Genomic DNA, 19,914 nt, shown 5'->3' with positions numbered 1-19,914 from the left:
CATGTATCATTCACGTTTTACAAAAGTCGTTTTCTACACGCGTAGCTCACCTCTAGACCCTCCACGTCCTCCAGGAAGCGGAGACTGACAGACTTGAGCGCCTCCTCCGGCCACTCGTGGAACCAGTCAATGGCCGTGCAGTTCACCACCGCAGGGAACTTCCGACTGCGCACGCGCAACGTCGAACCCACAGGAGAGAAGCACAGCACGACCTGGCAAAAATAATGCGTCATATTTCGATTAAGACATTCAAGAATTTCGAATCGCATCACAAGAATTTTCATCGTGACACTGAAAACGTTATGCGGCGTTAACGTAACGACATGCGTTACCTTCATCTGCCTGCGGACCCTATCGATGAAGAAGCTCCAGCAGTTCTCGCGGGTGTCCTCCAGCCCCAGCCCCTTGACTTCAGTGCGGACTCCGCCGATGATATCCTCAATCTGGTCGGGTTGGAACAGTCCGGGGATCTCACCAGTTGCCAGCAAGTCGTTGACCAAAACCAGGAACTTCTCGTCTGGAACCTGGCTGTCCGTCATCAGGAACATCATGCCGATGTTCTTCACTCCTGCCTTGATGCAGACTCCGCCGAGGTCGACCTGAACAACAGGAGACATTTGTGTAACTTTCACAGTATTACTCACATGAGGTTTCCATAAATGATTTGTACGTAGAAGGCAACATAATTTCATCTAGCTTTCAAAAGATAGAACAGTTCCCTGACCTTGAGGTCGTTGATGTTGTATCCCTTCCTCAGGGTGATCTGGAAGACATCCAGGCTGCTGATGAAGGCAGACAGGCGGGACAGACTCTGTTTGCCGCTGCCTCCCACTCCCACCAGCAGGGCGTTACCACGCGGAGACTCCAGGATGCGGTTGATGCGGCAGCTACATGAAACACACATGCACTTCAGTACTTGTCTTCTAAATCTATCAAACGTGGGGTCATGTGGCGTAACGGGTAGGCTCAGAACCAAGAGGTCCCGGGTTCGAATCCTGCCACGCCACCGATCTCGGGCCATTACGGGACACGACTTTCCTCACTTAACTAGTATTGTCATCTGCGGTGGTGGCGGCATGAAAACATGTGTGTGCCGTCACCGCATGCCTAGTCTTTTTATTAAATGTTGAAATATAAACAAAATCAAAATGTATCAAATTGACGCTATGGCTGGAGCATCAGAAGAACTATAGTTGGTATATTCAGTGTAGGTATATACAGTATAAGATAAAACCCTCACATGTGTGACATGGCGTCCTCGAACAGTACGAGGTTCATAACTGCGTTGATCTCGTTGTAGTTGTCCAGAGCTTCCACCAGGATCTTGTTCAGGTGATCCCACCCGGGCACGAAGCCGTACTTGGGCTCGCCGATCCCCCCGGCGAAGTGGCAATAGATCTGAGGTTGTTTGGAGAGCACTTCCTCCTCAACGTCCTAAGGTTTAAGATGTTAATGTCAAACAAATTAACAACAGTCGGTGCAATATTTTCCTATGTTGACATAATATACTTACGTAATCAAGGTAAAATCCTTAAATCAGGGCATGAATCGCCATACGGATGGAAACAACCCCGGCATAGCTGCAAGCTGATATTAAACTTACTTCAAAGTGCTTTTTGGCATATTCCAGCTTGATCTTTTCAAAGGCGTCCATGTCGTTCTCGTCCATCAGCTTGTCTCCGTAGACGCGTGAAGCCTCGTGCAGCCACAGCTTACACATGTCCGCGGTCGTCTTCAGGGCATCGCTAGCAGCGAACAGAACACCCTAAAACACCAACAAAAGTTACCGTAAACATCATGCCTTATGCCCTGTAACAGTGTCTTTGAATCTTTCTAAAGGAACTGATGATACATTGTAACGTGATATCTACGTGTCTCAAGTTTCATCCTATGTATATTACCTGGAAGATGTTGGACAGATCCCTCAGGTTGAAGATGTAATGAAACTTGATAGCGGTCGGCAGGAAGGTGCTGGCGACCTTCTTGTGGAGATCCAGAGCTGCGGCCACCACGGTGGGAGCCAGCTTCTGCACGGCGTTGGAGAAGCCTCCCTGGCTGAGATGGCCGGACACGATGCTGGTGTAGATGGTGGTGAGGGCGTCCACACCGGGGAAACTCAGGGCGAACATGCAGAACCAGCGCTGAAGTACAACATCGGATTAGTCAATAGAATACGATGATTAACGGAAGAATACAATTTTTGCGGTAAATGGTCCAGAAATATGTAGTGTAGCAGCTGCAAGATGGTGATAACATTGATAATTGTGTTGACGATTTAGTTGCCTAGCTGTAGCAGCTGACCTGTAGCCGTGGGTTGATGGTGAAGCTACCGGCGGTGGGGTTCATGGCCGCCACGTACTGACAGTTGTGGACCTCCTTCAGGATGAGCTTCTGTCGGTCGTACCACTGGGAGTAGTCCATGTGCTGTCTGATGAGGGTGTGAGGCTGTACCGTGCCGTACGTGTCCACCTCAGGCATGTTCATGTCGTCGATAAAGTACACAAGCCTCTTGTTGCCGGGTGGCCCGAAGTTTCGACCGGCCTTCTTCTCCAAAGGCTCCTCCAAAACACCTGCAATTAAGATTGGTATATGTTGGTTCGTGGGACGTACAACGTCAAGTTGACCAGCGCTTCCTGCGATCGTAAAAAGGGCATTTTAGAGCCTAAACGTAAAGTACAATAAAAGGATTTACACCAAAACACAGCACAAGAATACTCACCCTGAAGCATGAGTGACGTTGTGTAGAAGTTGAATGGCACTTTTGACACCATGTAGTCGTCGCTCAGCTCGTTGAGTTTGTTCCCGATGAGCACAGACTTGCCGAGGCCAGCATTACCGACCAACATGACAGGCCGCCTCTTCTCCATCAGCATATCCAGGAAGAACCTGTACCGAACTGTCTCAGTAGTCGCAACCAGGACAGACTAAGGATAAAATGCGAAAAAAATGATTACGTCTAAGAAGAAGCAACTGTAGGATCGGAGACCTCCTATTTATTCAACTTGTATCTATCGTTTTCCTTCACTGTATCTACGTCTTTTCCACTTTATTCAACATTCTCTTGCTTCCAATTTTAATGTAGAAGCATCATAAGCTGTACCTGATGGCACTTGAAGGTATTAAAAGTCATTACGCACAGATGGAATATTGATAATCAATGATTTGTGGATGAAGGACTAACATTCATGCATGCTGCAATGTACGATACTGACCTGTAGAGGGATTTCAGTGTCGTGTGCGTATTTGGGGACTTTGTCCGCCCAGGGAAGGAATTTCTTTGTCTCCGCATCGATGTAGTAGTCGAACACGGTGCCCTGGGACGGGAACTTGATGGTCTTGAACTCCGTCACCCACCACTTGCTGAACTCCACCCGGTGGTCCACCAGCTGGAAAAAGTGACGTATATACTCACGTCAGAGCTGCTAGAAACACTCAGGACGTTTGCACTCATTTCGTGCCATCTTAGTTAGTTGGTTAAAAAATGGGGATGTGGGAGCCGACGAAAACCAACTGGGATGGCACCCAGACTATTTTCATGTCTCTATGTACTTAATGTGGACGACAACGTTTGGAACGCATTTGGAAACAAAGCCTTTGAGCACATTCTCCATTGAAATTTTAGACACATATTATTCTATTAGGTAGATAGCATTTGTCATTGTTTCACATGTCTAAGAGTTCTCATGTGGCATGCATAAGTGATAACCCATACCTGATCCTGGAACATCCCTCCACCGAAGGCCCACACTGCCGCGAACACGAAGTAGAGTTCGTACAGCTCTTTCGGGCAGTCTGGGGGCGTGTTCTCCTTGGTGAACAGTCCGTCTATGAGGTGGCACAGCATGTGGACGTTGCTGATTTCCGGAACTGGAATGATGGTTTTGAACCTGGAAGAGTTGGACATTACATAGCTTTTATTCAAGCTTCCTTTTTTCCATCGTCCATCGTACAACAACTAGGTCTTTGCAGTCAGGCTATACCCATACTTTAAAGAGATAGATGTTAGTAAAATAAATGATTGCAGCAAATGAATGTTTCATATAGGCCATAATAGGTGTCTCTAAAACCTTCTCATTGCATGGTTTTCAATGTTGACTGAGAGGTTAAAGTGTCAAATGTGGGAAGGTACCGTGTGACTGTAACTCACCTGGTCCGCAGGGCCTCCAGGCACGGCGGCACGTACTTGTCGAACAGAATGGTGAGGTTGGCGCGCTCCGACTGGACCTCCCGGGTGTCTATCCAGCTGGTGACCACGGGGTTCCAGCCCAGGTCGGCGGGGTTGATGTACAGGATGCCGGCCCGGGACACCGTGGCAGGGGTCGCTGTTCTCAGGTGGCTGATCTCGAACAGCAGTCTCATCATGGGCAGGAGGGGGATGCGCTCGTTACTGGCCAGCGTCAGCACCTGGTGACGGTATTGTCGTGATCAGGTCACGGTGAGCGTCTTCTATTTTTGTCTTCCATCTATTGACTTACGTCACTTCATGTGATATCTAATGATTAGAGCCAGTTGTCAATTGTAGCGACAGTACAGGACATTACAGTGTGATCTTGACAGGAAATTTTCATTTAGATCAGCCTGCGTTTGACTTATTTCAGCCACTAATGTATCATGCGTGTCAACTTTGTTGATTACACAAAACTAGCACCAATGTTAGCCATGCATATCCCTGAAGTATGGCTACAGGCCTACCTTGTTGTCGTCCATGACGGTGTTGAGGGACTCGATCCACATGGGGTCGATGTCTCCGTCCAGCACGATCCACCTGGGCCCGTCCCCGGACAGGTTGGACATGTCCCTCATGATGGTGGAGAACAGCCCGTCCTTCCACTCGCGAGTCGCCGGGTTGATGCAGCCGAACAGCTCGTTGTTGGTGACGGCTTTGGGGTTGAGGTTCACCAACGTCGGCTTCCTCTTCTGCAGCTGGTAGGTTCTAGTGACAGAAAACAAAACCAGATTTTAACTTCATTGCAAACACATGTTCGAAGGCTAGTTGCGAGTACATACCGGATAGTGATGACGAATACAATGTGATTTAGAACCAGATCCTACTGTACACTACTTACTTGGGGCCGTTCGAATTCGCCATTCTCCGGATATTTCACAAGTCTAATAACTCACATGGCCAGTTCTAACGTGAGGTCTAGTAATGTCACGGTCTATCCAGTATTACTAAATGTCGTATTCAGATATTGTACCTGTTGAGAGACTTGATGACTTTTGTTTTTCCCGTTCCGGCGTTTCCGAGCACGAAGACACAGTGTCTGACCGCCAACAGTTCCTCCAGCTGGACCACCTTCAGCACGAAGTTGTCCTCCGCCTGCATTTCAAGACAGACGTTACAATTTATTCAAACTCGTTTCTTTTGGAGACTTCTAGGCTTATACAACGCGTGATGTTTCAAAATATTAGTGTCTGATATCAGCAATATGATCAACTTTTACAAACAAAACCACCTCACAATGTTAGACCGTACCTGTAGGTGCTGGTCCAGAACCGACTGCTTCACAAGCCCCTCCAGTTCAGGGTCGCGCTTTCGTGGAACGTCAAGTGCCGGGAACAGGTCTCCAATCAGACCCATGAAGATGGGAACGTCATCAGTGACGATCTACAAACACGGTAAAACGATTCTATGTCAGAGTCAAGTCAAGGCATGAAATGCAAGCACGCTCTTTCTAAATATTCAGTAAAATTGATAAGTCTGCACTTCCGTGCTTCTTTTCATTATCCATCCTTTGCAAGACAGAAATGCATCACCATATCAGGTATATCAGATACAAGACTAAAGTTAGGACAGACCTTGGGCAGGTTGAAGTCTCTCAGGGCTCTCATCAGGACCTGGTCCTCCGGGCGGGTCGGGTCACCACGCTTCAGCGCACCGGCCACAACCAACACCGACTTGATGGCACGGAGACCCCAGTCGTAGTGATGCTGTGGAGGCGGAGATATTTCAAGTTAGGTAACATGACGAAATGTTTGCAAGAGTCTCAGCAATGGGTACAATGAATGCACGATGAGTTTTGTGATCAGATTTCAGTTCAAATATCTAGACAAAAACACTTGTGTTATTCCTATTAGACGGTTCAACCGTAACAATGGTCCTTCGCCCCAGTGTGTACTTACCTGTTTGGACAGGAGCTCCCTGCACAGTGTGTACAGCGTGATGAACTTCCGTGCCAGCAGTTTGGCGTCCAAGAAGCCTTCTGCCACCAACATGATCTCGGCGATCTGCGCGAAGTCGGGCACCACCATGGCGCAGGGTCTGAAGAGCGCCTTCAGGTTCTCCGGCAGCTCGGTCCGCCCGGCGTACCCGGGGTTCATGGTGATGAACAGACCCACCGTCTTCGTCAGGCTGATCTCCTCACCCTAAGAGAAAGGTCATTAGTCACATGTTCCGTTAACACTCGATCAACAGATGGAGAGAAATGTGCCATATGCTAAATGTACATGGGACCTCACAACAGTTTTCATCAACTCAAATGCGTACGTCAAGTACCACCACCAGTAAGTAGAGGTAACCTCTCGCATCATAGTCGGCAGATAGTCTAAAATTGGTCGTATGATAATTACCTGGAACAGGAAGCGCTCCTTGTTGTCCCTGATGGCGCTCTGGATGCTCTTCACCTGCACGGCCACCACCGATAACACCTCCACGGAGATGCGGTTAAACTCGTCGAAGCAGCCCCAGGCTCCAGTCTGCGCCAGTCCTTTGTAGATGTTACCGATGGACTGGAACGGAAACAAAGATTTTGTGTTAAGTAATTATTACAAGACTACAGAATGCATGTTAAAAGCATCAATTGGTCAGACTATCGATGGTCAGACTATCATTGCTCCTTACCTTGTAGTCCATCTGTTCGGAGCAGTTGAACACATAGACCATGATGCCCAGCGCGCGTCCTAAATCCTTGGTTGTCTCCGTCTTGCCCGTCCCGGCAGGCCCTGCGGGTGCGCCTCCCATGATGAGATGGAGAGACTGCGTCAGGGTGATGTAACATCTGGGTGGGAAGGAGGGAAATAAAAATTCATCATTTATGTACTAACTAAGTTGAACAGATAATCTATTAGCCAATGCAATTTGGAGCCATTTTATCGATATCATCCACTTTTAGTAGAGAACCTTCACGAAGGTTCCGACACCAGTGACTGACCTGTCCGTGAGAGGGGTGATGACCAGACGAGGCGTGTTGCCCAGGTACTCGTACGCGTACAGGAACTGTGCATCACAGATGTTACCGAAGCAGTGCTGCTTTTCCTCGTCCCACCTACGAACAAATAGTACACATACATTTCTATCCTCAACGTAGTGTAGAATTGGACATACATGAACTATATGTATTAGGTACGTATGGACACAATTTTCGACCAGTACACAATGTACTTAAGTTAGAGAAATGTCATAGTACTTATGTTTAGTTCAACAAGTCTATCAACTCGTAACATTGTTGCGTGTTGCGTAACCATCCTGTCATAATTTTTCTCGGCTGTGAAATTCTCCTGCTCTTCCACTGACCTGTGTCTGAGCTGACTGAGCCAGATGAAGGCCTGCGCGTTGTCCACTTTCTGCGCGATCATCTTCTGGACCACATCTCTGTTGTGCACGTCGATGGTACAGATGGTCATGATCTTCTGCCGGTCTCCCGATGTCAGCTGACCAATCAGCAAGCCGATCAACGTGTTCAGCATGGTGATCTACAGTGTTTAAAATTCAAACGCCTTAGAAATTTTGAGCAGAAAAGTTTGACAGGTCTGTGAACATGGACCACAAGTAAAGTTTAGTCTATGACATACAAGGTCTTCGAATGCATGTGTCTTTGGTCCAATGTGCACCATGGACATAAAAAGAAACGCACACAAGACAAAAGTTTGTTGTTACCTGTTTCTTGTTGTAGTCCTTCAGAGCGTTCTCGTACCCTTCCTCCAGCCGCCCGAATGCGATGTTGACCTCCGTGGACCACCAGATCTGTGAGCAGTTGAGCGCGCACTGCGCCGGGTACTCAAACAGCCACTGGTCCCTGGGCTTCTCTTCAAACGTCACCACGCCCTCCGTGAACTGTTGTCGCACGGTCGCACGAACACGGTCCAACAGTTTGTTCAACCAGATCTCAACCTATCAAACCATAAAGGAATATAAGGAAACCAATTAGAATTAAGAATAGTCATAGTCGTATTTCACAATTAAAGAGGATCAGTTTGTACCACGGGTCTTTCTTAAAGTCTTCTCGAAAACTTGTAAATATTTTGCCTACCTGGCCGTCCAGCTCCACCGGTTGGTCGAAGTCGCAGTACTCTCCCTCCTTACTGTACATGCCGGTAGCTGTCTTGGTGAACTGCCCGTTTTCGTCCTCCTGGAACTTCAGCTTAGCTGTGTTGTCAAACAACTTGGGCAGATGCCTAGCCACCTGGAGCGAAAGACAACTCTGGTTTACACCGAAATTCTATATCTTCTTCTTATGTAGCGATATAGACGCTTACATATATATCTATGTGTCAAGTCTGTCATGCAACATTTGATACTTTACAAGTGTTAATTTTGTGTATGCTGTGTCAAAATATTGCCTGGACTACACATTGTTAGTTTTGTTACTTCATGCTCAAATAGTTCATGAAGATATTAAGAATCTTTACTAACGTTTACTAAGCTGTGATTGCTATGTTTAAGACTCTGTCTTCATCACTAAGGCTATCTGAGGCTATGATGTTTACCACTGTTGGCTGTGTGCCGTTAGACAGGATGTCCAGAAGGTCAGCCGAGGACACGAAGTAGAACCTGGGGAAGGCCAGTCGCTTGGTCTCCAGGTACTCAGCCAGGGCCTTTTCACACAGGGTCAACCTGGGAATGAGATAGGAATAAAAGTTAAAAAAAAAACAATTTCAGTTACGATGTTAATTAATTAATTTGTGGAATAACGTCTCCTATTGTTTCAAGTAAAATGTAACACCTGAAGCTATCAGACGGGTTCTCCTTACCTGCTCTGGATCTCCTCCAGTTTGTCATACAGGTTCGGCTTGTTGGTGGCCACGATGACATTCGGTGTCGTTTCTGCATCCGCCATCAGTGCCTAAACACGGAGACAAACTATTAAGTGTTTGTTGAACACTAGCAATGTGTTCTGTAATCATTTATGTAGCATCAACGTAAGCAACTGTCAACTGAAGTATTCTACTCTACAATACACTAAGTTAGAAATCATGGTTGGACGAACCTTGAAGTCCACGTCAATCCCGTCGAATCTCTTGGAGTCCTCGGGCAGCTGGTTCCGGATGTCCTCGGAGCCGATGAAGATGCTCTCCAGGTGAGACCAGGTGCGCTGCACCTCGAACCAGATGGAGATGACGGAGTCGGCGTTCGACAGCTTCTTCTGCCAGCCAGACACCTCCTCAAGGAAGTGGGCGATATACTTGGACGTCATCAGGTTTTGGATTTGTACCTGCGTTGCAGAAGTATTATTAGTATTACAAGAATAACCGTCTCTGCCACATACAACACATATGTAAGCTACCTCAGGTCTGTTGCATAGTTCTTTTCTCCGGGCCCTCTTCTCTTTTGCGATGACATTTACTGATGTAACTATACGCGTAATACACGAGAAGGTATCGAGTCCTGATACCTCCGAACATAAGTCTGTAGGAAAGGGTTATCATACCTGGTTGTCCTCGAGGGTCTCAATCAGCTCCTCGTCACCCTTGAGCAGCGGTGTTTTTGTGCGCGAGTGCGGTTCGTAGGTGAACTCCATGGCGGACCAGGTGGCGTCCATCTCCTTCAGAACCTTCTCCATGCCCATCTCCTTCACGGCCTTGTCCACGATGCCCTTCACCTCGTCCTCGAAGTTGTGCAGGTTCAGCGCCAACAGGTCATCCAGCTTGGTGGACTCGTCCATGACGAATTTCACCTGTCAAGAGGGAACACAAATATGCTTCACATCAGTCGTGTCTCCTACAGAGCAATGTTGAAAAAGGTAAAAGAATTTAAATTTGCATACGTTACCTCATCATTGGCTATAACCTACAAGGTTCTATTTCTACGAGTAACATACCTTTGTCGCCATCATGAGCTCCTGCCAGTGGCGGTCCCGGATGGCCGGATTCTGCAGTTCTCCCACGGCCCGCATGGAGGTCAGCATGTTCTTGACGGCGGAGTCCATCCCACCGTAACTGTCCCACGCACGCATCTCCTTGTCCAGCGACCTGATATCCTTGGCGAACTTCTTGCATTCGATCTCCATGTTCTCCACGTTGATCTCGAGCCAGGGCGTTTTCTTCCAGTCGTCGAAACTCGTCTTGACGAGGATGATCATGTCCCAGAGAACCTTGAGCATGCGCACCTCCTTCCGGCAGGCGCGGAGTTGTTTGTAGTCGGGGATGGCGACCTCGAACAGCCCGCCGGCCTCCTGCAGGGCCTGCATCTCCTTCTCTAGAACCGTGATCTCTAACTGGATCTAAAGACACAAACAAGAACCGTGATCTCTAACTGGATCTAAAGACACAAACGCAGGACAGTGTTGACTAACGACACGGAAAACAGATCTGGCATCTACCCTCTACAAAGTGTTTCCTACACCAAGCAAATTGTGGTCCCCATGCCAATCTCGGTTAACAATAACATAAAGATAAACGCATGGAGAATGCCTACACAGCGGTATTCGTCTAGTATAAAGTACATCAAGCATTCGTGCAAGAATGTACTACATACCGTGTCCAACACGTCGTACGGGTTTTTGGCATCGTATCTGAGGAACGGCTGCTGACGGAACTTCTCCCTGAACTCGTGCTGCTTGATCTGTCAGGTTCGAGAGATGAGTCATTAGACACTGTCAGATATAACTATAACAATTTCACTAGATCGAGGATATAGCATTGTGGAATACGCTGTAACTGTAATAGCGTCGGTTTATCATACAAACATGTTATTCATGGTACTGAAGATTCCTATCACGGTATTACAAGTATACATAAACGGCATTAAGGAATGATAGACTGTAAAATTTTAACATCTTTTTACAAGCATAGAAACTCTGCAGAAACTTCTTAAAGGTATCGTTAGATACGATATGAGTGAATGTCGGTACTTACATCAAACTGGCCACATTTCCGCCGTAAGATGGCGACCTCGTTAGCCTGTAGAGGCGCCACCGCCTGCTTCACTGTCACAGAGATCTTCTTCGTGTTGTTCCACTTTTCTGGTAACGCCTGAGTGTGAAGAGTGTGGCACAATAGTTCAGCAAACATAACGTCCTACGATCGTACAAGTCGTCGTAATATTTCATGAAAATGCTTGATTCTAACCATGTTATTTGTTGGTCCATTAATCTACGTTATTGTTTTCTATTGCATATTGCATATCGTTGTAGGTAGCATTTTTAGCACTCCAATTCGGCACATTCTGAGTACCTAACGGGAGAAATATCGACAAGCACTGGCAAATCCCTGCTCCTACCTGCAACTGGGCATGCACTTCGTCCGGCAGTTCCTGGTCGTACTGTTTGAGCAGCTCGATGGTGTGTTTGAGAGGCTCGAACATCTCGTCCGTGGCCTCCTGCCGCCCCTTGACGGCCAGCAGATGTTCCATGACGCCCACCAGTCCGTCATAGTCTCCCTCCTCCACGTCCTTAGACAGCCCGGCGTCAGTCACCGTGATGAACCCGGCCAGGTCGTTCAGACTGCGGGCAAACGAACATGTCAATATATACATACATGAAGCTATGGTTACTATGATAAGTTCAAAAAAAGATATGTTAAAAACTGGATCAAACTCGTCAGTAGACAAGTGTTCGTTACAAACCAGAATTTGCCACCAAAGTTGAAATCACCTTTTTACTAGCAGCAATTGAGATGTATCCATATCGAGATTTGTTTAGAATACATTAAAGTTAATGTGTGCAAAATTTGGTGCTTTCAGACAAAACTGTAGTATTTTTAGCTAAGCCGCTGGCCGATTTACAATGAGCAATAGAGGTTTTATCAACACTACAATACAGATAGACTCTGACTTGAGCCCAGACATCGTCCTCAAGTAGGTCATTGTTTGGGGCGCTTGTACCTGTTTGTGACGTGGTCGATGAGATGTTGCTTGAACATGAAGCTCCACTTCTTGACGATGTTGAGCAGGGCCTGTTTGAACGGCTTGGCGTCCACCCTGAACCAGTCGTCACACCGCACCATGCCCTGGATCTGGATCACTTCCTCGTAAACCTTCTCATATGTGTCAATCTGTGGAGGGAAGTTTTCATTAACGTTATAATTTATCGTGTTATTTCGTGTCACTAAAATTCATAATTCCGTATATAAATGACTGTTGAAAACAGTGTTTTGATTTCTTCTTTTGTGTGGTATCGTGTAGTGTGGCGTCGTGCTATACTGCACTATATGCTATAATACTAGTATGTTGCTGTTTTGTTGTGTTGTGTTGTGTTGTGTTGTGTTGTGTAGCGTTGTGTTGTGTTGTGCAGTGCTGTGTAGAGTAATGTTGTGTTGTGTAGTATTTGCGTGTGTTGTGTTTGTTTGTTTGTTTGTTTGTTTGTTTGTTGTGTTCTATTGTAACATATCCTGTTGTGATATTCTATGTTGTCATGGAGCCGATATATAGTTTCTCGCTGAAGACATTACCTGATCCTTGAACTGGTCCAGTGTGGGCGGACACTCGGGCACGCCTGTCTCCGCGTGAGCCTCGATCTCCTCCTGTGTCAGGACGTGGTTGTAGAGCAGGAACTGGCGCATGAACTCCTGCCTGTCGTCCACCCACAGGTACGAGTAGTTGTCGAAGGAGTTGCGATAGTCGCAGGCCTTGTTCATGACGGTCTGCACCCTGTCCATGGTCTCCTGTCGCATGTCACACAGCTCCTGCATGTCCTCCATGTCAGCCTGTAAAACAACCAATCACATGTCAGCCTGTAAAACAACCAATCATATGTCAGCCTGCAAAACAATCAATCACATGTCAGTCTGCAAAACAACCAATCACATTCGTTCTGTCGGGATTCTCCATCACTGTAAGCTTCTATCCCTGACTGATCAGCAAAGCCCATTCCGATCGCTAAAAGTTTTCTTGTGTTGTAACAAAAATTTGAACTTTAAACAGGTATCAAACTTTCATAACGCCACTCACCTGGTAGTGTTCCAGCCCGCTGTGATCGGCCAGCCGCGGCACCAGGGAGGCGATCTTGTAGATGTCGTTGATGATTCCCTCCACCATCTCATAGAAACCGTCGTTCACGCCGAAGTCCAGGGACGGCTGGAAGACCATGTCTGGCGCGATCAGCTCCATGCGTGCCTCGAACAGCGGCGCTGGGTTAAGCTGAAACATTGATTTTTGAAAAATGACATTATTTTATATTGCATGTCAAACACAGCGAAACGACTACTGACTTGCATTCCTTTCTTTGTGCTTTAATCAGAACTGCAATTTCTGTAATGGTGATGGTGATTATTACACTCGAACAGTTCAAAGTGCTGACACCAACCTTGACGTCTGTGTTGTCCAGCAGATAGTTGACTGAACAGTGGATGGCGTTGAAGAACCCGTCCACCACCATGTCGTCCACGTAGTCCACGTAAGACTTCCAGATGTCTGAGGACGCGTCCGCCTTGAACAGCGTCAAATTTTCCTGGTAGAAAAGAAAAGGCCCGGGCACTATTAAACACCAGCGTTAGATCAAAAATATTCAAGTAACTAGAAGCAAAGGTCCGCCATGCTCTAGGTCTGGTATTAAGTTTATCGTGTTAGTCTTTAAATCTTTTGACAGTTCCTTCACGATAACTTGAACTTCGAAGGAAAGGCTGCCCTACCTTGAGCAGAGCGTGTATCTTCTCTCCCGCCTCCTTGATCTCAGCGTACCGTTTGGGCAGTCTGTCGGCACGGTCGTCCAGGAACAGCAGGGCGTCTTTCTTGTTTTCTTTGCGTTCGAAGAGCGGCAGGACGCACCACTTCTCCATGATCTTCTGCATCTGTTCCACGTTGTCCTTGGCCTTGAAGACGCGCACGTGTAAGTCGTGAACCATGTCTCTTGTCTCTTGGATGTACTCCCACACTCCTGGATATAACAGAAAAAATTTTACCATTTTTTCTTAGTCCACGGACGTTTTAGTACAAGAAAGCAGGATCAACGGTAAGACCATAATAACAATCTTCAGGCCTTAGCATAGAAGTGACGTTGATAGGCCAAAACTTCGATTTATGTGCACCAAATTTGTTCTACTTGATTTTGTTCGAATAGCCCTTACCGTCGTCCTTCCAGCTGAGACTTTTCTCCGCGGTCTCCAGCTTGGTGTCTATGTCCTGCAGCTGGGTCTCGATCAGAGGGAGCTCCACTTCCAGGATATCCCGACGGACCTGCGAAGGTACATCAAGAGTGAGTGGTCGTTCTTCCGTGAGAACGTGCAATACGCCGGCACTGTCACAAACGCTAGGTTTCCTGAAATAGCTTGGTGATACAGACCTAAGCTTATGTGCGTTAAGACTGTCACATTACCTGGTTGTACCACGCCACCAGGAGGTCCAGATTGCGCACAAACTGCCAGAAGTTCTCCTTCTTACTGAAGATGTCTGCAGCGCTGCCCGGGATGTCTTCTCTCTCCTGGATCTCTAGATACTTCACCTCCCTCAACACGGCAATCAGCTAGACGAACATAAACACAGTACATTTTACAACTTGATGGCGCTTTCAAAGACACATAGTAGCAGAACCAAATTGCTGTTCTCTTGTAGATGCATGAGACCAACAAACGCTCACCAAACACGATAAAAGAGAAACTGTGCCCCACCTGCGGATCGAAGTTGACCTGGATCAGTTCTCCCTGGCGGGTCAGGAGAGGATTTGCCAAGTTGAACTTTGACCGCTCGTCCACAGTAGCTGTGAAACCTTCGTAGCAAGATTCCTCGTACCTTTTGTCAAGAAACATGTGTTAGCTTTAATAACGTTATGGTTGAACCATTTTAACTAGTACATTTCCATTTATATTTAAGAGAAAGGATGCCATAAATGATGCAATACATAAAACACTGTAAACAATTATAACAACTGAAATCAAACAGACTCTGTATAACTTACTTGTTGAGGAGCTCTTGCATTTCCTCAAACTTCTTGAAGATAATACCTGCGTCCTCGCTTTCCATGGACCTGTGAAATAAAATCAACTTGTTTAATTTCGTTTGTATTTATGTATATATCTTGTTCGCTCATTAACATCGGTGTTTATATGTGTTCATCATTCACTATCATTTGCGTTGCATTAAAACTGAAAATCCACCTACAACAATATCATAACTGGACTTACGGGTCCTCAATGAAGCGGAAGCCCCTCATGGGCGTGGCGATCCTGTCTCGGAGCTCCCGTGCCCACTCCAGCGCGCCGGCCACAGGCGGCATGTTCTTGTTGACAGGCGGGACGCCTCCGTTAGCAGCAGCGGCCGACACCTGTAACAACGTTCAAAACGTGTTGTTTTAGATACTTGTGGATAATGTGGTTGACTTTGCCGTTCTTACAGAAAGATACATGCAAAAATAAATAAATACTGTTTCGCAAATTTTCTTAACTTATATAACATAATAACGTGTAGTCGTGTACTCAATGTAAATGCATGTACTAACTGCCGAGTGGATTTTATCTATCAAATATGATTTTTTTTTCATTTACCTGGTCGTCGTACAGGACCTTGACTTCATCCAGCTCCCTGTCGTACATGGACAGGAGGACCATGTACTTGCTGCGGAAGTCTGCACTGATGGTGGGACGCTCCAGAAGTGGGCCGAAAATCTCAACCAGCTACAAGACGCAAACGGAAAGACAAGCGTTACCTCACAAGCCGTGGTTTTACTCCCAGATATCATAGTTACGTCAAAGTTTTGCACATGTGTCCCTGTCCTTGGTGCTGAAATCATCATTACCACAACACACCAACGGACAATGTTTTCGTGAGGGTTTACAAAGAACGTACAATGAGATGCTGCACGCTGGAATGCCGCCCTCACCGCATTGCGCAAAATCTAAACCAATCAGCTTAAGTTAAGGAAATTCGCCAAATTTCAGATCATTTAGAAATTTCATGATCATTTTTCACGTCAATTTTCTCTAACCTTGAAGGCGGCTTCGATGCCGCTGCAGTCGTCAAAGCCCTGGCAGGCGATGGCGCCGAGCCGCCGGTCGATGTCGTCCACTTGCTGATGGAAATTCTCCACGTCGGCATCAAAATCCTGGATACAGGGGGGGCAGAAACATGAACATAAGAAATCCGCTACTGGATCCATGATATAATGACAGACCTCTAGATTTTGAAGTCTTTCGTAACAATTTGGACAGGGGGCGCTGCATCCCTTACCGCGTTCATGGGGTCCAGCGGGTCGTATGTTCGCGCCCCGAACACGTTGTAGTACTCCTGGAACTCCTCAAACATCTTCTCCACCTGCGTGCTGAAGGCCTGGCCCTTGATCCCGGAGAACTCCACTTTCTCCAGCTTCATCAGCATGATGCCGGTCTCAAACAGGCCCTGCGGAAAATGACAGAAAAGATTTTAAATTTCTCTATGATCTACAAAGAGATCATTGTCCTATTACCTTACCATGCAAAACTCCTGGCCCTGGGTCAGTGTGCAAGGAACTTGATGCAAACGTCTATCTTTCTTCCATCTTATGTCTCATAGAATCTTAGGGAACAACGCTGTACATACATTTGGAAGACGAGGTTTACCTTGATGACTTCTATCCGCTGCACGAAGCTGTCCAGCCGACTGAAGACCAGCGAGTCCGCAAACTCCCACTCTTTCGGCTCTTTGCCGTCCTGGATTGAAAAGTTCGATAATGACACTGTCAACATTTATCAGGGGACAAAGTAAGTCAAACCTCCGAAAAGAACATTTTATCCGGTAAAATTTCTACTCGTAGGTGATCTTTAGATCACTCGTTTCTTCTTTTATATGTGCTCTACAGAGAAAAGTGGAAACATCAAACAAGTGCCGGGGAGTCACCTTGAAGTATGTCTTGAGCTTGGCCTTGTGAGAGTGGTACTCCGTTTTAAAGGTGTTCAGCATTTTCAAGACGAGGTTGACCTTCTCCAGAGAGTCTTCCATCTCGCCCTTGAAGATCTCATCCGGACCGAGATAGGTGCGCGACTGCGTAAAAACAATTACGTCATTAATATAACGATTCAGTCAATACATATGTAGTTTTTTTTAATCATCTTCAGATCTAATATTTTTGAACGTCCAATTAATATGTTCGTACAACAATGATTTGCTCTGTCCCCTAAACTACCCATAGGACCATGCGTCCCCCATCATGCAATGGTTTCCTTACCATCTCAATGAAGAGGTTGCAGACTTCCTGCAACATGACGACCATCCTTCCCGGCATGCAGTAGTGTTTGGAGTTGGCCCAGGCCAGGCAGAGGACGTGGAAGAGCGGCGCGATCATGGACGGGAGGTCCTGGCACTCCGCCTCCTCCATGTCCTCAAACATCCGCCGTAACGTCTTCAGGTGCATGTTGATGTCCACTGCCTCAGACAGGGCTGTAGGGTATGTGACGATGGCAGCTTACTTAAAGGGGCATTATGTAACATTTTGGACAAAAATTTGAAACAAAAATTATTTAAAGATATATTCGTATGATTGTAATTTTCTTCCACTTTTCAACACATTTATGCAATTATCTCCCATTTCTGACATTTATGGTTGGCACTAAAACAGCCCACACGAGGCACACTTTGAATCACCCGTGTCTTACCTGCTACCACGTCCTTGAAGATGTTCTTGAAGGCAGGGAAGTAGCTGCTCTTCATCTTCTCCAAGATCCGTCCCATTTTCCGTACTCTGTTCTCCCGCAACTAGGTATAGAAAGTATTCACTGTGTTACTACACTGTTAGATATTTCCGCAAGTATTATTAAGCACTTGAAAAGTGCCGATATACTTATGTAATGTAAGTGCCTGTCCTTGGTGCTGAAGCCACCATTACCACAACACACGTTTTCGAGCGTGGTAACAAAGAATAAAGCGACACCACCTAATGACAAAATATTCAACATGAAATTATGTGTGAAAGTCTACTTTCAAATTGGTAGTTTGATACTTAGGGGACGTACTTGGTCATTGTAGTTACCCATAGAGATTGGACCATAAAGAACAAACTAAACCAAGGCAAAGTAAATTAACAACCTGGTCATAGATGCACTCCAGGTTGACCGCCCGAGCCTTCCAGAAGTCCAGCTCGGCGTACGGAGTGGGGTTGAGCCCGTCCAGCAGCGGCTTGGCGGAGTCCCTGGACAGCACGTCCCGGATCTGGTGTGACCACTCGATCACGATCGACTCGATGGAATGCAGAAGGTGCCGGTCTGATGTTTCCTCCCTGGAAATAACCAAGTACAAAATTCATGTCTTTTGAACTTCGAAGCAACAAGTATATAAAAGCCCTGGACTATTGGGACGAGAGGGTTTGCTTATGAAAAACATAAAGGTGATGCTCATATGATATAATCGAAACGTAAATGCAATATGACCAGAATTAGATACCATATTTGTCACATGACCATAGACAACTCCCATTTACTTGGAATGCAAAAAGGAATGCAAACTTTGACTTTAAGGTATCGATTGCATTTTGGGAAGTAGCAGCCAGGAGTTCATAACGGAGTCTTACATTGTAACGTTTATTGAGAAGGGCAAGGTTACACATGTGTAACAACAAGACGTTCTGAACGTACTTTGCAGGCTCGACACAGTCCACGCGCTCGGCGCCTGCGGGCAGCGGCAGCAGAGTCTTGCCCTTGACCTGCCCTCCCACCACGTACACGTTACTCTTCAGGTTGTGCACGTGGCGCATGACGTCCTGACACACCACGTTAGGCCAGCCGTCATGGTTCCTGTCGTTCTGCAGCATAGGCACGATAACCTGGGGGGAAGAGGTGGGGTGTCATCAGCGTCCCATATATGTCACCGTGTATTGTACCTTCAGAGTTGCTTTAAATTAAAGTATTCTCAAGTATGTGGCATCACGTGGCGTGATGGTCAGAACAATCGGCTCGGGAGCTCGTAGCTCATAACCAAGATGGGTTCTATCCTCTGATATATATGCCTGATGTTATACCTTGGGAAAGGCACTTCACACGACTTCCCTCCGTGTACGATGGAGTAACGCTCATCAGGCCTCTCGGGTAATCGTTGATACAGTGTCCAAACACTGATGAGGACACAGACGGATTTGGTATCGCCAATGGGCCAAGATCTGCACATTTGCCTCTTAGAATCGTACAATTTTCTTTATTCTCAAGTTTGAACCTCATGTTTATGGTTTCTATATACACATAGTGAATTTGTCTATTTGTGCAAATAAACATTCGTCCACATACACGTCACCTTCGTCAGACCAAAGTCCGATTATTTGACCAGTTACACAGATACTGGCTTTTAAAATCTACAAATAATAAATGCCCAATACCTGAAAGCATTCCAAATGTTAACAGGTGTTTATCATAGCCCATTGTGCCAGGTGTGATGATGGTTTCTTCATGACCCATCATTCTTATCAATGCATTCTTTCGCAGCTAATTATCTCGGCTTGAGCATGATTAAAAGGTTACAATTCAGCTTAACATTTGGTGCCGCGTGATAAAGAGTCCATCAATAGAATGAATACCTTTGCCACTAGGAGCATGAGACTATCCATAATCATTTAAATGGCTGCTTAGAATCGTTTAATTCAAACGCCTACCGTGTCCCTACCACCATCAATATAACACAGGCCTTGAATAGTCGCGAAAGAATTATTCTTTTACAACCCAAGCAGAAGAGCGGGGGAGGGATATCCCTTCTGTTCTTGTCATGTTGACGGTAGCAACCCCCATAACAGCCGTCTATCGGCCCTTGCCGCGATCCTAGTAACGCCATGATCTCTTATTATCTACTACTCTGGTGGGAAGGTTTACTAT

General features: G+C 46.4%; 1 protein-coding gene across 1 annotated transcript in view; it reads right to left on the bottom strand.

Annotated features, from left to right (window-relative positions):
- The window catches only part of LOC109484561 (dynein beta chain, ciliary-like), a 34,970-nt gene that overhangs the window by 10,845 nt on the left and 4,211 nt on the right, over window positions 1–19,914 (bottom strand). The window contains exons 2-50 of the mRNA XM_019787884.1: window positions 18,691–18,878; window positions 18,146–18,335; window positions 17,716–17,815; window positions 17,289–17,500; window positions 16,961–17,104; window positions 16,684–16,773; window positions 16,316–16,483; window positions 16,074–16,190; window positions 15,634–15,762; window positions 15,274–15,413; window positions 15,048–15,116; window positions 14,761–14,881; window positions 14,469–14,615; window positions 14,221–14,329; window positions 13,786–14,030; window positions 13,461–13,604; window positions 13,106–13,294; window positions 12,607–12,861; window positions 12,041–12,210; window positions 11,438–11,660; window positions 11,074–11,190; window positions 10,694–10,780; window positions 10,038–10,439; window positions 9,648–9,893; window positions 9,207–9,431; window positions 8,971–9,062; window positions 8,707–8,833; window positions 8,250–8,402; window positions 7,877–8,110; window positions 7,514–7,692; window positions 7,152–7,265; window positions 6,842–6,998; window positions 6,571–6,729; window positions 6,124–6,366; window positions 5,800–5,931; window positions 5,477–5,608; window positions 5,199–5,320; window positions 4,693–4,933; window positions 4,148–4,404; window positions 3,713–3,887; window positions 3,213–3,386; window positions 2,720–2,924; window positions 2,302–2,570; window positions 1,902–2,141; window positions 1,604–1,765; window positions 1,241–1,434; window positions 725–887; window positions 333–599; window positions 51–212 (exon numbers count right to left, since the gene is read on the bottom strand). Coding sequence (XP_019643443.1) covers window positions 51–212; window positions 333–599; window positions 725–887; window positions 1,241–1,434; window positions 1,604–1,765; window positions 1,902–2,141; window positions 2,302–2,570; window positions 2,720–2,924; window positions 3,213–3,386; window positions 3,713–3,887; window positions 4,148–4,404; window positions 4,693–4,933; window positions 5,199–5,320; window positions 5,477–5,608; window positions 5,800–5,931; window positions 6,124–6,366; window positions 6,571–6,729; window positions 6,842–6,998; window positions 7,152–7,265; window positions 7,514–7,692; window positions 7,877–8,110; window positions 8,250–8,402; window positions 8,707–8,833; window positions 8,971–9,062; window positions 9,207–9,431; window positions 9,648–9,893; window positions 10,038–10,439; window positions 10,694–10,780; window positions 11,074–11,190; window positions 11,438–11,660; window positions 12,041–12,210; window positions 12,607–12,861; window positions 13,106–13,294; window positions 13,461–13,604; window positions 13,786–14,030; window positions 14,221–14,329; window positions 14,469–14,615; window positions 14,761–14,881; window positions 15,048–15,116; window positions 15,274–15,413; window positions 15,634–15,762; window positions 16,074–16,190; window positions 16,316–16,483; window positions 16,684–16,773; window positions 16,961–17,104; window positions 17,289–17,500; window positions 17,716–17,815; window positions 18,146–18,335; window positions 18,691–18,878 — 8,580 coding nt within the window. The remainder of the gene's footprint in view (window positions 1–50; window positions 213–332; window positions 600–724; window positions 888–1,240; window positions 1,435–1,603; window positions 1,766–1,901; window positions 2,142–2,301; window positions 2,571–2,719; window positions 2,925–3,212; window positions 3,387–3,712; window positions 3,888–4,147; window positions 4,405–4,692; window positions 4,934–5,198; window positions 5,321–5,476; window positions 5,609–5,799; window positions 5,932–6,123; window positions 6,367–6,570; window positions 6,730–6,841; window positions 6,999–7,151; window positions 7,266–7,513; window positions 7,693–7,876; window positions 8,111–8,249; window positions 8,403–8,706; window positions 8,834–8,970; window positions 9,063–9,206; window positions 9,432–9,647; window positions 9,894–10,037; window positions 10,440–10,693; window positions 10,781–11,073; window positions 11,191–11,437; window positions 11,661–12,040; window positions 12,211–12,606; window positions 12,862–13,105; window positions 13,295–13,460; window positions 13,605–13,785; window positions 14,031–14,220; window positions 14,330–14,468; window positions 14,616–14,760; window positions 14,882–15,047; window positions 15,117–15,273; window positions 15,414–15,633; window positions 15,763–16,073; window positions 16,191–16,315; window positions 16,484–16,683; window positions 16,774–16,960; window positions 17,105–17,288; window positions 17,501–17,715; window positions 17,816–18,145; window positions 18,336–18,690; window positions 18,879–19,914) is intronic.

This window comes from Branchiostoma belcheri, unplaced genomic scaffold (genome assembly GCF_001625305.1).
Source record: "Branchiostoma belcheri isolate BF01 breed outbred unplaced genomic scaffold, Haploidv18h27 scaffold11, whole genome shotgun sequence".
Taxonomy (NCBI): domain Eukaryota; kingdom Metazoa; phylum Chordata; class Leptocardii; order Amphioxiformes; family Branchiostomatidae; genus Branchiostoma; species Branchiostoma belcheri.
The sequence above is the reverse complement of the archived record's forward strand: the minus strand, read 5'-3'. Positions and strand labels throughout refer to the sequence as shown.